This window comes from Physeter macrocephalus, chromosome 4 (genome assembly GCF_002837175.3).
Source record: "Physeter macrocephalus isolate SW-GA chromosome 4, ASM283717v5, whole genome shotgun sequence".
NCBI lineage: Eukaryota > Metazoa > Chordata > Mammalia > Artiodactyla > Physeteridae > Physeter > Physeter macrocephalus.
This window is the reverse complement of record NC_041217.1, coordinates 63,997,269-64,017,920: the sequence shown is the minus strand read 5'-3', so window position 1 is coordinate 64,017,920 and position 20,652 is coordinate 63,997,269. Positions and strand designations below refer to the sequence as shown.

At 37.9% G+C, this 20,652-nt stretch overlaps 1 protein-coding gene across 3 annotated transcripts in view; it reads right to left on the bottom strand.

Moving 5' to 3' along the window:
- TMCO1 (transmembrane and coiled-coil domains 1) overlaps positions 1-20,652 on the bottom strand; it is a 60,746-nt gene that overhangs the window by 4,819 nt on the left and 35,275 nt on the right. Inside the window, exons 6-7 of one of the 3 annotated variants that reach the window (XM_055084238.1) lie at positions 20,148-20,292; positions 996-1,046 (exon numbers count right to left, since the gene is read on the bottom strand). In XM_055084238.1, the coding sequence (XP_054940213.1) occupies positions 996-1,046; positions 20,148-20,292 (196 nt within the window). Of the gene's footprint in view, positions 1-460; positions 1,047-17,377; positions 18,353-20,147; positions 20,293-20,652 lie in introns of those variants that run through there. The other 2 variants (XM_007128951.3, XM_007128952.4) reach the window with 2 other exon arrangements.

Below are 20,652 nucleotides of genomic sequence, written 5' to 3'. Positions count from 1 at the left end.
TGGCGGGGGTGGGGGTGATCATGGTATAAACATCCTCTCATCCTTTACAAAGAAGCAGGGCAGGAACCAAAGGCCACAGTGACTACAAGGAAGCTCTGCAAGATTAACCACAAATAACCATAATCTTGCCTCCAGGGGAGGACTGAGTACCTTCCCAAGAATCCAACAGATTGTATTAGGGTATGAAGGAAACTGCTGAGGACCCTCATTTTTATACTCCCGGGAGTTATTACCTTCCTTTCCTCTCATACTTTCGAATTCCTATAACAGGGAAACTCTGTATTTTGAGCATATGAAGCAAGTATGATAAAATATTACATTTACACATTGCCCTAGGGTAGGGGGGACGGGCGATAAAAAACAAAAACAGCATTGCCCCTTCCTCGCCAATGTTTACCCTTATGTTCAGATTAGTAAAAATATGTATCTACAAATATGGCAAAACAAAACACGTCTCTCCTTGTAGATGAAATAGCTAACATTTTGGCCTCTTTTATTGATCTCAGGTCATATATTTGGGTTGAAAAAAACACACAACAAATAGTTCCAAATAAGAGTTACATAAACTAAATTTTTTCTTCCAGATCTCTAAATGCTCATAGAGAGCCAACTTCCATGGTACATGGCACACAGCACATACTTAAAAGTTGATCCCACAGAAATATTTGTGTAAGCAAAATAAGAATTTGTTTCTCATTACATAAACATCACCTGTGCTTATCTAATCAAAACACTTGTTTAAGAAAAATTAATCTGTGACCAAAAGCACTATCATGTTTGTTGAGTGCCATTCTCATTAGAATCATATCCAAAAAAACCTAGAAATAACTCAAAATTAGAAAGTGGCCCAAGTGCTAAGGCTGCCTATGGCTCTTGCTACAAAATAGCTGCCAGTCTGATTTGAGTGTCTAAAAAGAATGACAGAAATTATAGGGTTCTTCTTAAACTCAAGAGAACTTCCCAGAAGGAGGTGGAGGGCCAAGAAATCCACCTGCCTGCTTGGTGGCGGCTCGTGAAGGGGCAAGGCCAAGGATCTTCTGGATGTTCTGTGAAGGAAACAGAATAAAAATTGGGTTTTAATGAGATAGAGAGAAAAATATTTAACAGAGATCTCATATAAAGAAAAACCTTACAAATAAAAAGTACTGATATGATCTAAAACAGGATGATTACTACTTATTTTTTAAAAGGCCTACAATGTTATAGAGATCACAGAACAGTAAAAGGCCTCTTCCCTCATGGGATCTTGGTCTACTAACCAAAGAAGCTGATTTTTTCAAGTGGAGAATCATAAAAAGAGGTAATCTTTTATTTCAACACAAAGTACATTCATTAGCTATTTCGTGTAGGAAGGCCTTTTCTCTGAGTATGGGTCTTATAGCTGGATTTAGTCATTATTGCACCGTCTGAAGCTGAAACTGAATATTCAGTATCAATGTCTTCAAAGAAGCGAGAGAATTCAGAATTTTGCAAAGTAATCTAAGTTCAGAATCCTCCTAGGTTTCTACACAACCCCTCATCTTTTCAGCTGTCGCACTTAAATCAAATTCAAATTTTTTTTTTTTTTAGAAACTCAACTTTATGAAACTAGTTCTCATAGAAAAGACTATTTTATACTCAGATTTCATCAGTTAATATAACATTAAATTAAATAACATAAATGCAACAATGAGTAAAACTAGCATAAACAGTTTAGGGATAAACACAATTGGCTCTTGAAAGGCTCAGCAGCCATGGCTCACGGGCCTAGCCGCTCCGTGGCACGTGGGATCTTCCCAGACCGGGGCACGAACCCGTGTCCCCTGAATGGTCAGGTGGACTCTCAACCACTGCGCCACCAGGGAAGCCCCAGCAAGATCTTTTTTGATCCACCTCCTAGAGTAATGGAAATAAAAACAAAAATAAACAAATGGGACCTAATGAAACTTAAAAGCTTTTGCACAGCAAAGGAAACTACAAACAAGACGAAAAGACAATCCTCGGAATGGGAGAAAATATTTGCAAACGAATCAACGGACAAAGGATTAATCTCCAAAATATATAAACAGCTCATAGAGCTCAATATTAAAAAAACAAACAACCCGATCAAAAAATGGGCAGAAGACTTAAATAGACATCTCTCCAAAGAAGACATACAGATGGCCAAGAAGCACATGAGAAGCTGCTCAACATCACTAATTATTAGAGAAATGCAAATCAAAACTACAATGAGGTATCACCTCACACCAGTTAGAATGGGCATCATCAGAAAATCTACAAACAACAAATGCTGGAGAGGGTGTGGAGAAAAGGGAACCCTCTTGCACTGTTGGTGGGAATGTAAATTGATACAGCCACTATGGAGAACAGTATGGAGGTTCCTTAAAATACTGAAAATAGAACTACCATAGGACCCAGCAATCCCACTACTGGGCATATACCCAGAGAAAACCATAATTCAAAAAGACACATGCACCCCAGTGTTCATTGCAGCACTATTTCCAATAGCCAGGTCATGGAAGCAACCTAAATGCCCATTGACAGACAAATGGATAAAGAAGATGTGGTACACATATACAATGGAATATTACTCAGCCATAAAAAGATTGGGTCATTTGTAGAGACGTGGATGGATCTAGAGACTGTCATACAGAGTGAAGCAAGTCAGAAAGAGAAAAACAAATACCATATATTAACACATATATGTGGAACCTAGAAAACTGGTACAGTGAACCAGTCTGCAGGGCAGAAATAGAGACAGAGGTGTCGGGGACAAACGTATGGACACCAAGGGGGGAAAGTGGCGGTGGGTGGTGGTGGTGTGATGAACTGGGAAATTGGGATTGAAATATATACACTAATATGTGTAAAATAGATAACTAATAAGAACCTGCTGTATAAAAAAATAAATAAAATAAAATTCAAATATTCAAAAAAAATAATTGATACTGATGTGTTTATATTTCTGAGATAACACAGTCAGAATATCACATAATATTTAAATATGAAGACACAACTTTAAGAACTCATTTAAATTATATTTGCCATAAAATACTTTATTTATTCATTCATTCAATCACTCACAATACTATAGACCATGCTGTACTTTAAAAAGAAATCTAAAAACAGGTTAAGAAGAAAAATCAATCATTAGTAGTTCAGGTTACTTCCCCTTAGTAAAGCTGGAGAATGTCTGTATTACTTTCATAATAAAAATAGCTCCTTCACGCCCCCCTCTAAAAATCCACTGCACAAAGCAATAAGACCAAATGATAGAATGTCACTAAATTTCCAACTTCTTTTATTTATTTATTTTAAAAATATTTATTTATTTATTGGCTGCATCGGGTCTTTGTTGCTGCGCGGGGCTTTCTTCAGTTGCGAAGAGCAGGGGCTTCTCTTCATTGCGGTGCACAGGCTTCTCCAAGCTTAGGCTCAATATTTGTGGCACACAGGTTTAGTTGCTCTGTGGCATGTGGGATCGCCCCAGACCAGGGTTCGAACCCATGTCCCCTGCACTGGCAGGCAGATTCTTTACCATTGCGCCACCAGGGAAGGCCCCCGACTTCTTTTACTTAATCAGTAAGTACTTGACCACCTACAATGTATCCAGCATTAAGCAACACATGATGGTAAATTATTTTAAAGATAAAATTTGAAATAATAAGACATTTGAGATTAGCTGCTGATAAACACATTTGTCTAGTGAGTGACTAGAATAATACAGTCTAGACAAAATATACAAGGCATCCTTGCTCCATTATTCTGTAGAGACAGGGGTCAATTAAGTGACTCCTTACCATTTTAGAGATAAAGACCAGTGTAAAAACCTCTGATGCCCTTTAAATCACAGGTTTACTGTGATTTACAGAAGACAAATGAAAGGAAAACAGGCAATATTTTGAAAGGCAGACTGAAAGGGTAGACTGTGGACAGTCTCATTATGAATTAAAAACACATAAATGACTATTGTACACAAGCCACTGCTCTAGATGGAAAATAGCCCTAACAGCAACAACCACAACAGCAACAAGAATGTTAAAACAAGGTTCAAGTTCATGGAAATCCAGGCAGTGCTTTGGATTTCCTTGTGGCTCTTGTCACAGACTCCCTATGGAAACACTAAATCAAGTTTATCAATGGTACTTTACTCAAGCATTTGTATTTCAATACCAACCCTCTGCAATCTTATCCTTTAGTGAAATTCTACACCATCAGTTTAAATTCCTATAGTCTCACAAATGAACCCACGATGGTTTTTCTTAGATAAAATTTTTCCTCCACAGCAGTAATACTATGCTACATTTCTATGCACTTTAAAGTTTGAAAATAGTTTTAAGGACTAGATACCAGTCCTTAGTTATCTTTGTTTTTGAGATGAGAAAGCTGAGGCAGAGAGAGGTTACAAATCAGGCACAGTTTTCCTCTATTAAACAACTCTCTAAGGGATCTTCACCTTAGGAGTGAAAAATCTTGTAGCAGGCCTGGCCTATAAAAAAAATTCACTATTATGAAGACTATGTATGAGCACACCATAGAAAAAATATATATGTTACATTGTTAAGTGAATAAATGCATATATATCAAAACCCACAAAAGATACAATACCAAGAGTGAACATTAATGTAAATTATGGACTTTGGGTGATAATGATGTATTAGTGTAGGTTCACTGATTGTAAAAAGAACGTATCACTATCATGCAAGATGTTGATAGTGGGGGAGGCTGTGTTCAAGTGGGAGACAAGGAGTTAGATGGGAAATCTCTGTACAGTCCACTCAATTTTGCTGTGAACCTAAAACTGCTCTAAAAAAACAGTCTATAAAAAATGCATATAAATACTGTAAGAATATATGGAAAAACAATAGTTGTATTAATAATAGTTGTATATCCTTTTCTCATTCCTTGCCTTCAATTTTTTGAAATATTGCTGAACAGGATAATTTAAAATAAAGACAAATATTTCCATAGGTGCTATCTCAAAGTGCCAGCCAGGCATTGTTCTAAGCACTTCACATCTATGTTCTCCTTTAATCCTCACAAAAACTCAATGAAGTAGGCTTATTATTATCCTTACATGCAGATAAAAAAAGGGGATCCAACTGTCAGGCTGTAATTCAATAAACAGTCGCTAAGCTTCACAGTGTATACAGCAGGTATGTGTGTATACATTACCTCCTTTATATCTTTCAACAACCTCATCCATTAAACTTGACCTGACTGCTTTCCTACAGCCTCTCAATTCTCCTCCAATTTTTCAGGCCTTCTTAATTAGCAAGATTTAGTTTAGAAATATGAACTTTGCTAAAAAGACAGGAGTTTTAATATATTATGAACACGAACACGATATGGAAGAATACTTAACAGAAATGCAAAATATAAGATGTGAGTCTCCCAAGGAAATAGAAATAAAACAAAAATAAACAAATGGGACCAAAATCAAACCTGCAAGCTTTTGCACAGCAAGGGAAATGATAAACAATATGAAAATAAAACCTACAGAATGGGAGAAAATATTTGTAAATGATGTGACCAACAAGGGCTTAATTTCCAAACTATACAAACAGCTCATACAACTCAGCAACAACAATAACAAAAAACCCAACAGAAAAATGGGCAGATCCATAGTTCTCAGACTGTTCCTCCCCAGGGTGCCCAGGGACTCCAGGGGTGGGGTAGGTGGGGGGAGATTGAGTTGGGAAGAGGATAAAGGCAGAGAAGCAGGTAGTTGGGGCTCTGGGACCCCTCTCTCACTTCTACCACTTTTACTGCTTTCCTATTTGGTGGTTCTGTGTAAGATTTAATTGGAAAAAGGGGTTGCAATGCTAAAAAAAAAAAAAAAAAAAAATGCATGGGACTTCCCTGGTGGCCCAGGGGTTAAGAATCTGCCTGCCAATGCAAGGGACATGGGTTCGAGCCCTAGTCCGGGAAGATCCCACATGCCGTGGAGCAACTAAGCCCGTGCACCACAACTACTGAGCCTGTGTTCTAGAGCCCGCGAGCCATAACTACTGAGCCTGCGTGCCACAACTACTGAAGCCCACACGCCTAGAGCCTGTGCTCCGCAACAAGAGAAGCCACTGCCATGAAAAGCCCATGCACCACAACGAAGACCCAACACAGCCAAAAATAAATAAATAAGATAAATTTTTTAAAAAATGCATGAAAGCCTCTGTCTACGGACCTGGGATCAGATGTCAGTCTAGGTTTGGGGCCCTGGCCAGCTGGACTGATTCTGTGGCATGGTACTTGTCAATAAAAAAAAGAATATAAATTTAAAGAAAAACAAAAAACAAAACAAAACAAAAAAAGAAAAATGGGCAGATGACCTAAATAGACATTTCTCCAAAGAGGAGATACAAGTGGACAATAGGCATGTTAAAAGATGCTCAACATCACTAATTATTAGAGAAATGCAAATCAAAACTACAATGAGAAAAAAAGAAAAGAAAAAAATAGGGACTTCCCTGCTGGCACAGTGGTTAAGAATCTGCCTGCCAATGCAGGGGACACAGGTTCGAGCCCTGGTCTGGGAAGATCTTACGTTCCGTGGAACAACTAAGCCTGTGCACCACAACTACTGAGCCTGCGCTCTAGAGCCCGTGAGCCACAACTACTGAGCCTGCGTGCCACAACTACTGAAGCCCGTGCACCTAGAGCCCGTGCTCTGCAACAAGAGAAGCCACAGCAATGAGAAGCCTGCACACCACAACGAAGAGTAGCCCCTGCTTGCAGCAACTAGAGAAAGCCCGTGCGCAGCAACAAAGACCCAACACAGCCAAAAAACTAAATAAATAAATAAAATAAATCTATTTTTTTAAAAAAAAGAAAAAAAATTTTTTTAATCAAAAGAAAACTGCAATGAGGTATCACCTCACACCAGTCAGAATGGCCATCATTAAAAAGTTTACAAATAACAAACGTTGGAGAGTGTGTGGAGAAAAGGGAACCCTCCTACACTGTTGGTGGGAATGTAAGTTGGTGTAGCCACTATAGAAAACAGTATGGAGGTTCCTCAGAAAACTAAAAAATAGAATTACCATATGATCCAGCAGTCCCACTCCCAGGCATGTATCTGGACAAAACTATAATTCAAATAGATACATGCACCCTTATGTTCACAGCAGCACTATTCACAATAGCCAAGACACGGAAACAACCTAAATGCGCATCAACAGATGAATGGATAAAGAAGATGTGGTATATATATACAATGAAATACTACTCAGCTATAAAAAAGAATGAAATGATGCCATTTGCAGCAACATGGATGCAACTAGAAATCATCATACTAAGTGAATTAAGTCAGAAAGAGAGACAAATACCATATAATATCACTTATATGTGGAATCTAAAATATGACACAAACGAACCTATCTATGAAACAAAAACAAAATCAGGGACATAGAGAACAGACTGGTGGTTGCCAGTGGGGAGGGGGGTAGGAGAGGGTAGGAGTAGGAGCTGGGGATTAGCAGATACAAACTGGTATATATAGAATGGATAAACAACAAGGTCCTACTTGTTATAGCACAGGAACTATATTCAATATCCTGTGATAAACCATAATTGAAAAGAACATGAAAAAGAACGTATATGTATGTATAAGTGAGCCACTTTGCTGTACAGCAGTAATTTACACAACACCGTAATTCAACTTTACTTCAATAAAAATTAAATTAAAAATTAATTTAAAAAATAAAAATAATTTAAAAATTTTAAAAAAGGTATGGTAAGGTTTTGGAAAGATATAAAACAATTATTCTGCATTTCTGTCCAGTCCTGTGTAACAGGGTAACAAGTGAAGAGTATATGTCAGAAGAGAAAAACAAAGGAAAAACATTTTCCCATAATCATGCCTTCTATTGGCAGGAAACCCAGAAAAATACCACTACAGGATTTGCGTTCCTTCCTCTCTGCAAAGGATAAGGACCATTGATCAAGAAAAGGAAGTTGTTGGTTGCTAACTGGATATTTTGGGAAGACCCAGGTCACTGGCAATAAACACATTCTGCTAAATTTTATTCCTTAGTCATTTAGCTAAAATAACTCAGCCATGGCAGTCCTTACTTCGCTCTTTGTTAGTTTCTCTGGCATCTGACAACCAGCCTTCCTTTCCAACTGATTACAATTTCTCATCAAGTTCCTATAACATAATCTTTACTTTATTCATAATGCTGTGTGTAAAATCCAATCACCTCAATTGGCCCCATCCAACAGTCCCAGGATTTTCACATTGTATCAAAATAGGCTATTTAGGAGAATGATGTAGAGATTAAATATTTAATGACAGGACAACACTGGTATAGCTGAAATATTACTGGGTTAGCAGTCAGAAGACTTGTTTTCCAGTACTAGCAAACTAGTCAAAGAAAGTAATAAGCAGTATCTCTTCACTTTACCAAGTCTCAATTTTCCTTACATTTAAAAGAAGGGGGCTCCCTAGGTTGATTGTTTTCAGACCCTTTAGCCACAGAATCCTTTCTTTAAACAAAATCATGTAAAAACCCAACACAGAAAAGAGACGAAATAGTGTTGGGAACCTGAAGCCCCCTACTGGGCCCTTCAAACTTCCCCACCAAGCACCTTCAAGGAGCCACAGTCCTGTGTGGCTGTGGCTCTAACATTCTAGAATGTGTCTATGTTGTAACAAATTATATTGCAGACTTAACACATATCTTACAAAGTGGAAATCAAAATTTTGAAAGGAGGATGAGCCATCAAATCTGCACCAGAGTAACACCACTTCCTTTGTAAAGCTGAATGAATATTTTCTGTACTAGGATGTCCAAAGGCCTCTTTTGTAATAAAGGTCTCTTTTTGGGGGGATTAGGGGATCAAGTGACAATTTCAACCAGTCAAGGAGAACTTTCTGAATGTTCTGAATTTGAGTTTTGTGTAAGAAGACAAGATGTTTTATTCTTTTTAAATCTCCTAACGGATAGTAAAACCCAGCTGGCACCATGTGGGGTATCTGTAACTCAGAATGAAATTGTACTCTTACTGGTTTGAAGAACCAAAGGACAGAGTTTAGGGCAACCATAGCAACTGAAAATTGAGGGGAAAAAATCTTGGAAAACAGCTAAAAGGAGAGTTCAAAATTGTACATCTAAACTCTGCCCATATCTCTGGCTGACTCTTAAACCACTCATGCATGAGACTGTCTTCAAGCAGCCAAGCTAAGACTAAAATAACTAAGACCTCAGGTGCTGCCTACCACAAAGGAGACAGACTTTGGAGTTTGAGTGCCAACTTAATTGCCCACTTAAACAAACAAACAAACCCCCCACTCTTTTAAGAATGGCAGAATCTAGAATCTCTATAGCCTATCATTCACAATGCCCAAGATACAGTCTAAAATTACTAGACATAAAAAGAAATAGGAAAACTTGACCCATACTAAAGAAAACAGGCAACAGATAGAGCTCAACCTTGAGATGATCCAAATGTTGGAATTAGTAGACAGGGTTTTGTTTTGTTTTTTTTTTAACATCTTTATTGGAGCATAATTGCTTTACAATGGTATGTTAGTTTCTGCTTTATAACAAAGTCAATCAGTTATACATATACACATGTTCCCATATCTCTTCCCTCTTGTGTCTCCCTCCCTCCCACCCTCCCTATCCCACCCATCTAGGTGGTCACAAAATAAACAAGACCAAAAGACAACCCTCAGAATGGGAGGAAATATTTGCAAATGAACCAACTGACAAAGGATTAATCTCCAAAATTTACAAGCAGCTCATGCAGCTCAATAACAAAAAAACAAACAACCCAATCCAAAAATGGGCAGTCATTTCTAAATAGTCATTTCTCCAAAGAAGATATACAGATTGCCAACAAACACATGAAAGAATGCTCAACATCATTAATCATTAGAGAAATGCAAATCAAAACTACAATGAGATATCATCTCACACCGGTCAGAATGGCCATCATCAAAAAATCTAGAAACAATAAATGCTGGAGAGGGTGTGGAGAAAAGGGAACACTCTTGCACTGCTGGTGGGAATGTAAATTGATACAGCCACTATGCAAAACAGTATGGAGGTTCCTTAATAAACTACAAATAGGACTACCATACGACCCAGCAATCCCACTACATATACCCTGAGAAAACCATAATTCAAAAAGTAGACAGGGTTTTTAAAGCAGCTTAACTATACCTAAGGACATAAAAGAAAATATGTTTGTAATAAATGAACAAATAGGAAATCTCAGCAGGGAAAGAGAAAAGCCAAAAAGAACCAAATGGAAATTCTGGAACTAAAAAATACAGTATCAAAATTTTAAAAGCATTGGATGAGCTTAGGGTTAACTCAGATGAAAGAGGAGTCGTGAACTTGAAGACAGATTACTAGAAATTATCCTATCTAAAGAACAGAGAGAAAAAGACTTTTAAAAAATTGAACAGACTCAGTGTCCTATTGGAAAATACCAAAATATAAGTAAATGGAATCACACAAGAAAGAATGGGGAGGAAAAAAATATTTGAAAAAATAATTGCTGAAATTCTCCCAGATTTTATAAAACCATAAACTCTAGCAGGATAATTTTTTTTTAAATGCCCTAGGCACATCATAGTCAAGTTGCTGAAAACCAAACTTAAAAAAAAATTTGAAAGCATCCAGAGAAAAGTGACACATTATTTATAGGGATACAAAGATATAAACGACTTCTCATCAAAAACAATGGAGGCCAGAAGATAGTGGAAAGACATTTTAAAATGTCTTAATGTACTAAATGGATAACTAATGAGAACCTGCTGTATAAAAAAATAAAATTAAATTTAAAAATAAAAAAAAAAGAATTTGTCACTAGTAGATTTGCACTATAAGAAACACATATAAAGAAAGAAACAGAAATCAGTACAAGCAGTGACATGCTTCATCTCCTATTACATCCCACCAACAACTCTGGACTCAGTGGTCTCTATATCCACTACACACTTTCAAGCCTCCAAGTTTTTACTCATACCATGCCAAGAATATTCTGATAAGACTGGAAAACCCCTACTCATCCTTCAAATTACAACTTAAATGGCCCTCTTGTATAAAATCTTCGTTTCATAGAAATAATCCCTGCAGCCATTTCACTTCCATAGCACTTTTTTCCCCTCCTATACCATATTTGTACATGCACACACACACAAAGGGCATCAATCACACTCTACTATTACTTATGGGTCTGTCTTCCCACATAGACTGTGAGCTCCACAAGGATAGAGACAATCACTTCTTGCTCTTGCATTCTCAGCATCAAAGAAGAATTCCTGGCATAGTATAACGACTTGAATCATTCTTTTGCAAGGACAGGAATATTCTAAATAAAGCCTTGAACTCATGCACCGAAACAATTCAAAGGGATCAGATTAAGATGATGCCTGAATAATCTGTTCTGAATCACACGCATTCTCTGATTTGAAGTTAAATATTACAAATGAAAATGCCTTGCTTACAGATGAGCTATACTGAAATTAATGACTTAAGTTATAATCCTTAAATAAAGTGACATAAATTAATGATGAGGTACAAGAGATAGCAGGCATCTATCTTGTCCTATCATTCTGATGCCTTTAAGATATACTGACATGACATAATTAGAACCTATTTTTACAAGCCATATCAAAATTCTTTGCCCTAGGAAAGCCAAAAGTGAGAGAAAAAATAAAATTTACTATTTTTATCACTGTCCTGAGCACATATGTCTGTTGAAGGAGACAGTGACAAATTCTCACTGATACTTCTTCAGATAACAGTCATACATCCATTAAAGTTATATATTAAGATGTAAGTGACAAAAAAAAAAAAAAAAGAAACTCTTTCTTGTACTTTTCCTCAGAACCACTAATCCTTTTTGCCTGCAAAGAAAAGAAAATTCTGTTCATGGCTTTTACTGTCATATAAATTTATAAGAATAGACCACTTTTCCCTTAGCTGTTCACCAGGTAAGTTTGCGTGTATTTTCACTAAGATTTAGAGCACTTTCTGTAGAGGAGATCACCATTTACTCAACCCACTACTGACTCATAATAAGAAAAGGAAAGAAAAAAAAAAAAGCAAGTACCTTAATTTTAGGAGTTAAGAAATTTTCCTTTTATTCTTAAATTTCGTCACTGCCCTGGACTAACTTAACACCTCTGATAAAAGCTGGCAGACCTACCATTTCCGCTGCTACAAAGTCACACAAAGGAAACAGTGATGTGAAGGTCAAGGTAGCTAATCACTAATCACTACACATTAAGGAAGTAAACAAAAGGAGAAAGATAAAATGAGAAAAGGTAATTAGATTTATTTTCAGTTAATATGACATATCACCATGTTTTAATCTGTGAAAAGAACCGGTCCTATCCAGGGCTGGGAAACAAATACTAATTTTAAAAGTTTAAATACTTATTTTTTAACTGGTTTTTAAAAAAAGTATCACCTTAAGAAAAACTGCTAACTTTCTATATCATTGTCAGCTGATTATCATAACATGGTGAGGTTGTACACCAAACCCCATCTCACCTTTGTGAAAATTGAGACTCAGAGAGTTTCCCAAGGACACTAGGCCAGTGAGTGTCAACAAGAATCAAACCTTGGTGTTTTACCTCCAAATCCTATACTTCCTCAACCTTATAATGCATTCCTCCTCTCTCCCCACCATTCTAAAGTTTCTGAAGTAAGAATGTGTCTTAAAATCTATTATCAGTAAGTATTATTTCTGCTTTTACTTGAAAACTTTTTTTAAAAAAATAACTTTATTTATTTATTTTTAGCTGCGTTGGGTCTTCGTTGCTGTATGCGGGCTTTCTCTTGCGGTGAGTAGGGGCTCCTCTTCCTTGCCATGCGCAGGCTTCTCATTGCGGTGGCTTCTTTGTTGCGGAGCACGGGCTCTAGGAGCGCAGGCTTCAGTAGTTGTGGCTTATGGGCTCTAGAGTGCAGGCTCAGTAGTTGTGGTGCACGGGCTTAGTTGCTGGCGGCATGTGGGATCTTCCCCGACCAGGGCTCAAACCCATGCCCCCTGCATTGGCAGGCGAATTCTTAACCAATACGCCACCAGGTAAGTGCCTCCTTGAAAACTCTTAAGTCAGTGGTGAATCATATAATCACTAACATACCAGAACATGAAAAAAATAAGTAATAGATAAAAAACAGACTCACAAACTTACATGAATTAGTAATGTCATAAAATTGCCTTAGTTTAGGTTTAAAATTTAATCTTTGTTTAATCTGCCTCCACTCTGAATGATTAGTATAACAAATAATTTTAAATGTACTTCTATACCCTCATATTTGATAATGATTTCTTTAGAAGTGAAGTTGCAGGTGGGGAAAATTAACCTTTTTATTTCAAAAGAAACATAAGTTCCATGAGGGCAAGCACCATAATTATACGTCAGGTTTTTTTTTTTATAACTGTATACTAAGTACCCAGCACAGAGCCTGATACATATATGTGTTCAATTTTGTTGAATGAATAAGTGAACAGAGGACTCTATCAAGGGATTATTATTAATGTGATAGTAAGTTCTCTTACAGATAGGGGAAAAAAATTACTAAAGCAGATAGATACCCTTAATTCAACCTAATATTATACCTCTATCATAATAAGGGGGCATGATATAGAAAGTTAGCAGTTTTCTTTTTTTTTTTTTTTAGCAGTTGTTCTTTTTTTTTTTTTTTTTTTTGTGGTATGCGGGGGCCTCCCTCTGTTGTGGCCTCTCCCGTTGCGGGGCACAGGCTCCGGACGCGCAGGCTCAGCGGCCATGACTCACGGGCCCAGCCGCTCCGCGGCATGTGGGATCCTCCCAGACCGGGGCGCGAACCCGATTCCCCTGCATCGGCAGGCGGACGCGCAACCACTGCGCCACCAGGGAAGCCCAGCAGTTGTTCTTAGGGTGACACTTTTTTTTAAACCAGTTAACACACTCTTACCCTTGGGGTATTGTCACGAAGGGACTGGAGCTAGTTGATTTAATCACACTACCACCCTCAGTAAAGGAAGTGGATTCTGGTTAATACTGTAGAAATGTTATTAACTGACATATGTAAATATCATAATCTTTCACAAATATAAGGTGTTTAAAACAAATTCCAGAAACCTGGTGATAGAACTATCTACTCACTTGAGCAATTAAACTGTTGACACTTTAAGGACATGAATAACAGAAATGTTTCTCATTCCCCTAGATGCTATATTCTAATTTACTACAAGAAGACTTCCCCATTAAAACAAGCAAGGCCACCCCACCATTGCTGGAGGTAACGAACAAAATACATTTTGTTTTCACACATTCAGCATAAACATTAATCCTGAGTGAATGAAATTATGGTTTTCACTCACTGAAACAAAAGCATGAGAAATTACTTGTATTCTTTTAAAAATGGTCTTAAACTGGTGGCGAACTGAAGCCTTAAGATAACAGTACTGGGTAAAATGATGAGTAGCTATGGAAAACAGTACATTGATTCCTCAAAAAATTAAACATAGAATTGCAGTATGACCAGCAATTCTACTTCTGCGTATATATGCAAAGAGAAGGGAAAACAGGAATTCAGACATTTATACACCCGTGTTCACAGCAGCGTTACTCACAACAGCCAAAAGGTAGAAGCAATCCAATTGTCCTTTGACAGATGAATAAACAAAATGTGGTATATACATACAATGGAATGTCTATTCACCCTTAAAAAGGAAAGAAATTCTGACACATGCTACAACATGGATGAACCTTTAAAACATGCCAGTTATAAAAGGACATAAGTATGATTCTACTTATATGAGGTCAAATTCACAAATATCAACAGTCAAATTCATAGAGACAGAAAGTAGAATGGTTGTTGCCAGGGACTGAGGGGAGAGGGTAATGGAGATTTAGTGTTCAATGGGCAGAGATTTTCGGTTTGGGAAGATGAAAAAGTTCTAGAGATGGATAGTGGTGATGGTCATATGACAACGTACAATGTACTTAATGTCAGAGAACTGTACAGTTAAAAATGGTTAAAGCAGCATATTTTATGTTATGTCTATTTTACAACAATAAACAAGAAAGATGAAAAGCACTGGAATTACTGAATATAGGAAACCAGAAAGTAGCTTCTGGACATAAGAGAGCATTGCCTTGAGGATTCCTCAGGAAAATTGCTACCAGGGGCAGTCACACTGACAAGTTTAAACCTTGAGACTCTATAGGTATGAGACGTATATTTTGACCCACTCCTCCATATTCTTTTACTCTAGGGGTTCAGATCACAATGCTTAGCCCACCCTATGACACCTGCGCATTCCAAAAGACCTGATTATCTACACAAGGTATGAAGGAAGAGTGTCCCCAGCCAAACACTTGCACTGGGATTTGAACAGACTTTCAAATTGCAAAGAGGAATTTAGACAGGCACTCCAGAGAAAATATTAATAGTAGGCTGCTGACAGGGCTTCATCCTATTCAAATACACACTAGATTCAAGAATAATCATTAATCTTACTGCATTCTTTTGACCCTCTGGCTTCTCAGTCTTTGAAAACAAAGGATAGGCAACCTTTGATCTCAAATGAATTCATGTTTTCCCTAATAAAAATCACATAATAGTTGGCAAAGTACAAGGGCAAAGAATAAATAAGGTACACCAGTGTCAATTCCAAATGCATCGAACCATGACTTAAATATAAAGAATGAAGCCAAAATGTACTAGAAGAAAACAAGGATGAATTTCTTTATAACTCTAGTTAAAGACTAGTAAACCAAAAAAGGAAAAAACAAAACAAAACAACAAAAAACCTCCAGCAAACAAAATTTTTCATGGCACAAACCATACTAAGTAAAACAAACACGAATGATAATTGTAAAAATTATTAGTAACTTAGATCACAGAGAGGGCTAATCTCCCTAAGAGCTAAAAATTAAGAAAAAGACCAACAACCCAATAGTGAGATAGGCAAAAAGCATACATAGTGTCTCGCCTACCAAAGAAAGAAAAAAAATACATGAATAGCTCTTCGACAAATAGAGATGCTCAATCCAAATGAGCAAATTAAAACTACAATGAGAGAGCAATTCTTATCTGTTAGATTGGTAAAAACCCCAAAGTTGGACAATTTCTACTGGAGGTTGGGGGCAATATGAATTTTCCCACATTGTTCTAGGGAGTAAAAAGTGGTATAACCCCAATTTTCCAAGTTTATAAGTTTATATTTGGGTGTAGTATCTACTGTTTGTTTCACACATGCCTTTTAGGTGCACACTATACTTTAAAGTATATACAAGAAATTAAGAAATAACTAGAAGCCCGCGCACCACAATGAAGAGTAGCCCCCGCTCGCTGCAACTAGAGAAAGCCCATGCGCAGCAACAAAGACCCAACACAGCCAAAAAAAATTTTTTTAATATATATATTAACTAATTAATTAATTTTAAAAAAAGAATGGCTTCACTGAGGGAATCATAATACAGTCTCTATCTGAAAGCCTCATATTTTAGGACAGCTCATTTCACATGCATCTACAGAGTCAACTATTATGCAACATAAGATCTTAAAAAACAAAACAAAACATAGAAAGAGAAAGGGAATAAGAGAAAGGAATTTTAACTCAAAGAAAGAAGCAGGGGCTTCCCTGGTGGCGCAGTGGTTGAGAGTCCGCCTGCCGATGCAGGGGACACGGGTTCGTGCCCCGGTCCGGGAAGATCCCACATGCCGCGGAGCGCCTAGGCCCGTGGGCCATGGCCGCTGAGCCTGTGCGTCCGGAGCCTGTGCTCCGCAACGGGAGAGACCACAACAGTGAGAGGCCCGCGTACCGTAAAAAACAAACCAAAAAACAAAGAAAGAAGCATATATTCCATAGTAACACTTCAAATGCTAAAGTATTTCAGACTGGATATAAGTTCATAATCCTCCTGTTAGTATACATACTAACAACCAATGGGGAACAGAATACAGAAACTATTGGCAGCTAATAAAAATGATAAAAGTAGGTCATTTTAGTGATTTTTCAAAGATTTTTAATATCTCAGAATACCTATACTAGAGCTCTATATACTTTTCTCTTATTAATATCAGTGCATAGACTCGGACAAGCGGAAATTAAAAGTATGAATATATATCTTCCTTGGCTGAAAACAAACACACTGAATTTTTGTGTGTTTTTTTTGCTGCCCCTTCTCGCCCCACCCATCACCTTTCACCTTTTTTTTGTAGTCTCAGGAGTTAGCATGGCTGGTCTACTGCCCGTTTTTTAAAAATTAATTAATTAATTAATTAATTAATGGCTGCGTTAGGTCTTCGTTGCTGCGCACGGGCTTTCTCTAGTTGCAGCTAGCGGGGGCTACTCTTCATTGTGGCGCGCGGGCTTCTCACTGCGGTGGCTTCTCTTGTTGCGGAGCACGGGCTCTAGGCGCGTGGGCTTGGCGCGCGGGCTTCTCACTGCGGTGGCTTCTCTTGTTGCGGAGCACGGGCTCTAGGCGCATGGGCTTCAGTAGGTGTGGCACGTGGGCTTCAGTAGCGGTGGCTTGCAGGCTCCAGAGCACAGGCTCAGTAGTTGTGGTGCATGGGCTTAGTCGCTCCGCGGCATGTGGGATCTTCCTGGACCAGGGCTCGAACCCGTGTCCCCGGCATGGGCAGGCGGATTCTTAACCACTGCGCCACCAGGGAAGCCCCTGACTGTTTTTATAAATAAAGTTTTGATGGAACACAGCCACACTCATTCATTTACATATTGTCTAGGACTGTTTTCATACTATAATGGCAGAGTTAAGGTGTTGTGACAGAGACTGTATGGTCTCAAAAGTAAATACAAAAATGTGTATCATCTAGACCAGCAGTCCCCAACCTTTCTGGCACCAAGGACTGGTTTCATGGAAGACAATTTTTCCACGGACGGGCAGCGGGGAGATGGTTCACACAGTAACGTGAGCGATGGGGAGCAGCAGATGAAGCTTTGCTCACTTGCCTGCAGCTCACTTCCTGCCGTGCAGCCCAGTTCCTAACATGCCGTACCAGTCCGCAGCCCGGGGGTTGGGGACCCCTGATCTAGACCCTGACATGGTGGTCAGCAAACAGAAGAAGTTTGCTGACCACCATGGTAAGTGACCATGGCATTCCTGATAAAATTAATTGCTACACACACACACCTCACCAGACTTTCTGAAATAACTGAAAGGAGTTTAAAGACCAGCTTGAGCTGAACTTTCTCAATGATCATTCTTAACATTTATTTCATTAAAACAACCTCTACAGTTCAGATGGTGATTTCTAGGTAACAATGTCCAAGTAGCAGTGCAAATGGTGCATCTAAAATAACTATTGTGAGGGAGTTCCCTGGTAGCCTAGTGGTTAGGATTCCGAGTTTTCACTGCCGTGACCTGGGTTCAATCCCTGGTCAGAGAACTGAGATCCTGCAAAGCCGCGAGGCATGGCCAAAGAAAAACACCCCCCCAAAACAAAAAAAACACAAAACTGTTGTGAGCCATCACAAATAAAGTAGTAACATCTGCATGTAATTAAAATAGAATTGTTCTTTGTTGCTTAAAGTAGCATGTATACATCATTGTTTTTATTAACATTTTGACCCTAGCTATAATTTTAATATTTCATACTTAAATAATCAAATTTAAGAGCAATATTCTAGTTATCAATGACCTCTGTTAAACCAACAAAGATATCCATGTTGTCACTGTCTTGGCTTTCACCTTGGATAAGCCAAAATGCTAAAGCATGTCAAAAGATGTAGTATACACCTCGGCTACACAAGAATACAACTTCCTGGTGGACATACCCACTTAAGTGCCTCACAAACACCTCAAACAGCATGTTTTCTAACCAACCTACTTCTCCTTCTTCTATTCCCATCCTCCATTTGGTCACCAAAGCCATAAAATTGAAGTCACCTTAGTTTCTCCTTTCTCACATTAAATCAATCACTAAGTTCTGCTAGTTTACCTCTATATATTTTTCAACTTTGTCCCCTCCTTTTCAACCCTCCCATCACTGTAATAGTTTAGAACATAGTGATTTTTTGCTAGACTACTGTGATAATCTTCTGAGATTTCTGCATCTGGTCATATATCTACCCTTCAGAATGCAGCAAGTGTCAGAAAATGATTCCAGGAAGCCTGGAAACTTGGTTGCATTTAATATGCAACAGAAAAAGGTAGGAGACATCCAGATAGAAGGAAGAGCATTCACAAAAAGTGAGTCTGGGTAAGTCGAACATGGAAACTGTCAGGCAAGTCAGAATGGCTGGAGTGGTGGATGAGGTGAGAGATGAGGTAAGGAAAGTATTAAGTGGTAAGTTCATAAAGATCTTTGTGAGCTTCAAACTATAATTCCATCCTATTGATTCCCACATGCCAGACAAATCAAAAACCCTGCTGCCACAGACAATATTCAGAGGAAGAAGAAGAAGAAGAAAAACAGCTCTGAAAGAATCATTTATGTAACAATCATTGAAAGAATCATGTTCATACTTATTGCATGTGCCAACCTCCCCACTACAATGCCTGCTGAGTGGCAGTATGTTCAAAAACTGAATAAAGCCCTGAAATATGAAGAGTTCTGGAGCCAGAGACTTTAATTAACCTCTCTTACTTTTAAAAGTCCCATCTCAAAAGCCACTTCATTCTTTCAACCTTTCTGCCTGAATCATCTGCCACTAATTGAATGTTATGTCTCTCTTCCAGGCTCTCACAACCTTATATGGATCTCTTAGCTCTCACTCTTTTTCACTATGAATGTCTGACCATAATGTTGCTTGAATGTAAATTCTACAAGCCAGACTTTATCTCAACTCTGACTAACTTAAAGTCACCAAATTATTATGTTTATTTGTGTTTCTGAAGTGCCAAAAGGCACTGGTGTATAATAAAGAAGAAATGATAGTGGGAAGACAAAACCCACTCTTTACTTTTCTACCTTTAGATAGTTGCAATAAAGAAGAAACTTGAGAGCTCTAAAAATGGGATGTGGAAACCATGTTTGATTTTATGGCTACTTCCCATCCCTAAGGATCAGTAATCTAGACCTACATACATTTAAAACAGTTTTAGATGATACGCTGGAATTCTAAAACAAGCAACTGAAAGATCTCAGTAGCAACAGGTAGACACTTCCAGTATTACAGAAGTAGACACTAATTTAGGGTGTGACAGCAAGGAAGGATATACATATTAAATAGTGGATGTTGTCACTTACCTGTCGAATTGACATGGTACAGAGAATATACAGGAAGATGAAGGAACAGTCTGTGGTATCATCCCCCAGCAGATTTCGATGAGACAGTCCTTGGATGTAGGAAAGGGGGGTGAAAGGGAGCTTTGCCACCACTCTACCATCAAATCTAAAAAGGAAAAAACAAAGAACTGTTATTTTTGGAAGAGTGACGAGCTTCTTAGTTCCAGAGAAGAATCTGAGACAGAAATAGAACTCTAAGTCCCTTGATCTCTAAAAAACAAAGAAAGGGTGATATTCTAAAAAGAGACTTGAAGTATAAGGATGTAAGGAAGGGCACCTAGATTTTTCCCATCAATCTTTTTCTAAACTAGTGATTCTTAATTTTTTCAGTATCAGGATCCTTTAACACTCTGAAAAATTATTGAGGACCCTAAAGAGGTTTTATTTAGAGGTTATATCTATCAATATTACTGTTTTATAAATTAAAACAGAAATTTTAAACCATTTATCAAATCATTTAAAAGGT